Source organism: Pseudopodoces humilis, chromosome 18, assembly GCF_049639895.1.
Source record: "Pseudopodoces humilis isolate 2021_Gansu_Grassland_sample_001 chromosome 18, ASM4963989v1, whole genome shotgun sequence".
Classification (NCBI taxonomy): Eukaryota; Metazoa; Chordata; class Aves; order Passeriformes; family Paridae; genus Pseudopodoces; species Pseudopodoces humilis.
Window position 1 is genome coordinate 11402345 of NC_142217.1, and position 6000 is coordinate 11408344.

General features: G+C 44.2%; 1 protein-coding gene across 2 annotated transcripts in view; it reads right to left on the reverse strand.

Moving 5' to 3' along the window:
- The window catches only part of BAIAP2L1 (BAR/IMD domain containing adaptor protein 2 like 1), a 34636-nt gene extending 31518 nt beyond the window's left edge, over positions 1-3118 (reverse strand). For both annotated transcript variants that reach the window (XM_014252494.2, XM_005522973.3), the window contains exon 1: positions 2820-3118. In XM_014252494.2, the coding sequence (XP_014107969.1) occupies positions 2820-2870 (51 nt within the window). In that variant the 5' untranslated portion in view covers positions 2871-3118. The remainder of the gene's footprint in view (positions 1-2819) is intronic.
- Positions 3119-6000: the final 2882 nt, after the last annotated feature.

Consider the following 6000-nt stretch of genomic DNA (forward strand, 5'->3'; position numbering starts at 1 on the left):
ACACAACAACACACAACCTGGGGTGACCAAGTGACCATCTGTGCGTCAGGGGGTGCCACAGCATCCCCCCACATGGTCCCCACAGGGCGCTGCCCGGGCAGGGCAGTGTCATACCAGGGAACCTCTCAGCAGCTCCTTGGCAGAAGGGAGGCTGTGGCCCTCTTTAGTCATAGGCTCCCACACCCTTGGGCTTCATTGTGCACGTGCCATTCCTATCATGCAGTAAAGTGATTCTCCAGGTCTTACATAAAGGGCAAATGTCAGCCCTGGTTTTTGTGTGTGCACACACATTTGTGAATTATGCTGTTTATTTAGTCAGGTTAGCTGAAAAACACTGAGGTATTCACTTTCTGGTGCTGTTGCCAGAAGAAAGGAAGAACAAGATAAAAATAAAACGGCATTACTCAGCCACCTGATGACTTCTGTAACTATATTTTGAAGCTTTGTATAACACAGGTTACTATGCATTTAATAAATCCAATGGATTAGCACTGTAAGAAAGAAAAAAACCACAATACTCCCCCACACCCAGAAAACAGCAGGCCGGCGGGGTATTCAATTTAATTTTCTATTATTTCTCCAGGTCACCCAAAACTTGAATTTTTTGAGAAGTCTTAAGCCTGTATTTGGTCCTGCAGCACAGATGCCATCACTGCGCTGCACTGAATTGTTTTTTGCCCAGACCAAGCCTTTAGTCTCAGAGGTAGGAGAAGCACACCCACTGCTCTGGATTTTACCCATCCCAGCACGGTGTTTCAGCAGTGCACTGCTAGGATGGCACAGGCAAGAGCAGAAGTGCCATGAGCACTGCTGAACAAAGGAGAGCACACTCTCCACACAGGCTGGAGCATGGCACAAAGAGGTGTTCATTTGTTTTAGATGGGGGAGCTGTGATTACAGTCCCAGCCAGTGCTGAATACACAGGCTCCTGCCCCTAAAGGGTAACCAACTGTTTTCAAGATTTCAACTTTGATATAGAAATAACTGCTTTAAAGTGGACCCCGAATCCATTCTCTATCTGAAGCAGCCTTTATACCTTATCTGGATAAAGTTTCAATTTTTAATGAGGGCAGGGCAGAAGGGTTTCCAGGCCTGTGAGTACGAGCTATGTGATGCAACATGCCAGACCTCTCAAAATACCTACAGAGGAGACATTTCATCACACTGTCAACATTAACTTTGTGTTCCTTCGTGGTTTTCCTTGTTATTTCAACCTTAAAGATCCCTTTGAATTAGACGAATTAGAGAAAACAAAACTAAAATGTAAACTTTACCAGGAAATAAGTACTGAACAGGGAAGGTTTTACTATTTAGATGTCTCTTATTCCTTTAAAGCCCATTTTAAATTACATCCATTAAAACACACAGGAGATCTTCCCTCATCTCCTCTGTAAAACTGTTTTGACTGCATTCTGGAAGTCAATAGACAGAGGAGAGCATTCCTTTGTTGGCACAGCCCTGAACAGTCAACTTCCCAGGTTTCTCTTCTGTGAGCCTGTGTTTACAGGGTGCTCTTCTGAGAGGGGAATTTATGTTTGCTTATGGCCTTGCCACAAATGTAACCGATACCAAAAAGCACCAGACTATTTAAAATTATCTGCTCTGGTTCCAGAGGACAAAATTTATAGCCAGATAATCTCACTTTTTTCAGTAGTTTTGCATGAATTTGATATCTAAGTCCAAAGAAAGTAAACAGCAAATACAACGTGACCCCAATATAACTGGACTGCTTAAAGTGAGCGGTAATGTTAACTTAAATGTGCGTCAAAGAACAACAAAAGTAACAGCAAAATTTACTCCTAGCAATGTTTTTGGAAACCTTTAAATGCTGATGACAACATCTTCAGAAATATGAAAACATTTGATAATAAACCAGAAAAATTTAGTAAATAGTGAAATAGAACAATCCATCAGAAAGCTTTCCTTAGGGCTCAAAGCTGCAAATACAGCTGTAAGTTAAATATGCAAATGCATTCAATCATGCAAATTTGAGTGCTTTCTCTGGTACAACACACTGTACAGAATGAGGATTATAGATACAATTATGGATTACTTCACTACCCATCCAAAAGTATGATTCTCAAGGGAATTTTTCCCAACTAGAATTGCTGTGTTTTGGAAACAGTGTGTTTACAGGGAAAAAAAGTTCAGAACAAGTGTCTGGTGCCCATAAACAGAATATTTTTAATTTACAAATACCGAGGCATTTTGGAGTTTAGAAGCCTCCCAACATGAACTGAACTACCCACAGCGGTCAGTACTTTGAGGCAGTGCTAGGGTGCACCATCATAAATCTGATTATCATCTCGGGACGCTGGCAAGCAACTTAATTCAGCGTTAAGCCATTTTTAGGCTCTGGCCCGTATGAAGAAACGGTTCAAGCAGAGGACCACAACCACCAGGATCTCCAAACCACCTTATCACCAGAACACACCGAGGGAATTAGGGCCGGCTGGTGAACCGAGCCTGCTGGAGAGGCAGAAACCGCTCTGGAAGCCGCCTTGTCCCGGGGGTGCGGCGGAGCCCCGGACACAGCGGGGCGGGCGGGACCCCTCCCGGGGAGCGAAACGGGGAGCGGGGTAAAAAGGAGAAGGAAAGAAAAAAACCAACAAACCAAGACCAAGAAAAGTAGAGAAAAAAGTAAAAAAAAAAAAAAAAAAAAGTAAAGAGGAAAAGGTAAAGAGAAAAAAGTAAAGAGGAGGGGAAAAAAAAGACAAAAGTTTGCTGCGTTTCCGCGTGAGGAGCCGCGGCTGCCCCGCGCCTCCCGCGGTGCCCGGGCAAAGGTGGCCACGGGCAGCCCCTCCCCGTCCTGCACTCACTTTGTACGTGCTCTCCGTCAGCTTGTTCACCTCCTCGGGGTCCCGGGACATGGTGCCGGCGGGGAGAGCTCGGTCCTGCGGAGCGCCCCGGCCCCAGCGCAGCGCCGCGGCAGCCTCGGCTTCCCGTGAGGGAGCTGGCACAAACTTGCGGAACCAGCCGGGCAGCGCCGCCGGGGCGGGCCCTGCGCACCGCGGCTCCCGACGCGGCAGGACTGGCTCGGCGAGCGGGGAGGGCCGGGCCGGGCTCGCATCACCGCTCTCGGCTCGGCGGGCACGGCACGGCACGGCACGATACGGCAGGGCGGGGCGGGCGGAGCGCTTGGACCGCCCCTACCTGAGCGGCCACCGCCCGCTCCGAGCGCCGCCTCAGCCCTCAGCCTCCGCCCCCAGCCCTCAGCCTCCGCCCCCAGCCCTTAGCCCTCAGTCTCCGTCCCCAGCCCCCAGTCTCCGTCCCCAGCCCCGCTTCCCTCACCGGGAGCCCCGGCCCCGCCAAAGCCCAGCCCCGGCCGTGTGGAAGTCTTCTCTGGAGGCAGCTCTGCTGTAAGTGCCCCGCCAAGTCGGAGGTAAACTTTTCCTCCCCGCAATTAAGTGAAGGTTCTGTAGGAATTAATTAGTCAGAATGAATTATCGTAGCGCGGTGCGGGGTGGTCCTTCCACAGCACAACCGCACATGAGGGAAAGCAGAGGAGGGAGACCCCCATCCCTGAGACCCCCTCAGGAATGGACACAAATGTTTTTCTCCCGAATCCTGGTCTAGTGCTCTGCCCGAGTTTCCTGCTACACGCTGGAGTTTTCTGTTTGTTTTAAATACACACCCAATAAAACACTGCCCCCAGTCATCTTTCCTCTGTGAACTGACTTACAAGCCTTTCATGGGGAGGGATGCTGAGGAAGGCTGTGGGAAGCTGTAGATTTTTGTGGACCATAAATAGTCCAGAGATTGTGAGATTAAAGAATGCCAGTTGGAATATCTTTCTGATAAAGTAATACTGGCACACTCTTGAAGGGCTTTGTGGGAATTTCATAACCACGGGTATTTAAAACTAGGTTATGGTACTGGCTATGATACTGTGATGTGTAATTGCCCCCCTCACGCTGCCTGTTCTCTTGGTCACTGTCCTTCCCTCTGTTTTCCTCGCTTTATTGCAGCAATAAAAAACTGGTCTTGAATCAGTATTCTAGATATTGGACTTTCATGACGAGGAAGTTGTTAGAGGATTTCGAGAGCTGCAAGAATGTTTTTGAGGTGCCTTTAGCATTATAATTATAATTTATCATCTGGGGGAAAAGTAGGCACTTAAGGTGTTATCTTGAATGCAGCTAAAATGCAGGGCAGAAAGGGGGTTTTAGGAGACCTCATACTCCCAGGTGAGGTCTTTACAGACTTCTGGTATGTATGGTGTTAATTGCTTTACAGTTTAATTTGTAATGTTATCCTGTGGCCATAATGGATTGATTTGGGCCCAAGTCTACAAGTGATATTCCCTCTAAGTAGTGTTTGCTCATATAAACAGTCCTCACAAATGTGATGTGGCTGCTTGCCTGAACATGGCAGGAAGAGTCACAAATCACACTGTTTATTCCCAAGTCTTTTGTCTGCAGAGTTTATTACAACTCTGAAAACAGACTGGCTGCTACCAACTTTTGTATTGCCATATGCCAGTACCTGAAAAGGATGTTACTCCCTAATAGGCTGGTGTTCAAACTTGAGGGAGCAGGGACCCAAAGGAAGATGCAGAAATACACTACACTCCTGCTAAAGGAGCTGGGAGTGTAGTGTATAGCAGGGAATGTTTTATTCCTGTTAGGGGCATAGCATTTCTCTTTCCTCTGAACACTGTGGAGCTCTGAGAGCTCACCCAGGATTCAGGGTGTTTGTTTCCAGTTGGCTTACTAAGTTCAGTCATAGTAAATTACAATGTGAGTGTAAATGGAGTATGCATATCAGACAGAAACAATATGGATAATTTATGTAGGCAGAAATGTTTAAGTAGTTACGATACTTAACACATTGTGGGAATGCTCAGCATTTCAAAATATACATTTGTAAAGCTCTTTCTTTTTACCTTGTAAGTAGGTGTAAATATTTTAAAGTTCTACTGAATTTCCTACTTCTGTGTATGACCTTTGGTCTTTGGTATGACCTTTGGTATTTGTTTCTTCAGGCTTTCTGTGATTTTTTTTAAAGAGTTTTCAGGTTATCTTTTTTTTTGTGCTTTTAGTGCTGTTTGTTATTTAAAAAAAAAGAAAAAAAATATGGAAATAAATAATACGGTATTATACCATTTGTAAAACTATGGAGAAAAGAAAAAGAAACTTAGAAAAAACAGTCTTTAATTCCTTTAATTCCTTAAATACCTAAGTAAGAAATGAAGCTATCCATGCAGAATCTTTAATTTGGGGTAATGATTACACCTATTATTTCATCTACCTGTAGATTAAAATAAAAATAACCATAAATAGTTCAGATATTTAACTTTGCTGTGTGACTACAAAACTTGAAACCTGACAGCCAAATCCAGTTCTTTGAGTATCTAGGCCTCTGCTCCAAATCATAAATTGTCAAATTTACTTGGTAAAAAAATCTGCTTGAGCTTGTGATACAAATGCAAAGGCTTTGCTCTCTTAATAGGGGATTTTCATCTTACATTGTGTAAAGATTAGTGTTTTGTTACTGACTTAGCTGGAGTCAGTCCTGATATGTGCAAACAACAGGAATTTGGAATGGTTGAATGAAGTTTCATTTTTGCAAGTTGCTTAAGGATACTCTTGCTTTTAAACATGAGTGCAATAGTCCTCTAGTAACACACCAAAGTGCTTGGTGTGATTCGGACAGAATGTTTAATAGCTTGAAAAGCTGAAACTTAATGAATACTTCTTCATGCTCCATTGCCTACATACTCCTGTAGGCATTTGTAATAAACATACTATTGTGAGATGTATTGTTTTATGTAGATATTTCTGGTTTATCATATTAATCAATTACACTGAAGTTTGGGTGTTTGAGTTCTCAGGTTATGCATTTTGTTATTGTTTCTTAGGGACTCTGAAGAGAACTTGCTAACTTTTCTCTGGAGAAGAATTCAGAGCAGGAGTCTAGTCCTGATCACAAATCATATTTGCTCTCTGTACTGATTGGAATTAAAATTGATCTGATTACCTTTTTTTGATGCTTACTTTT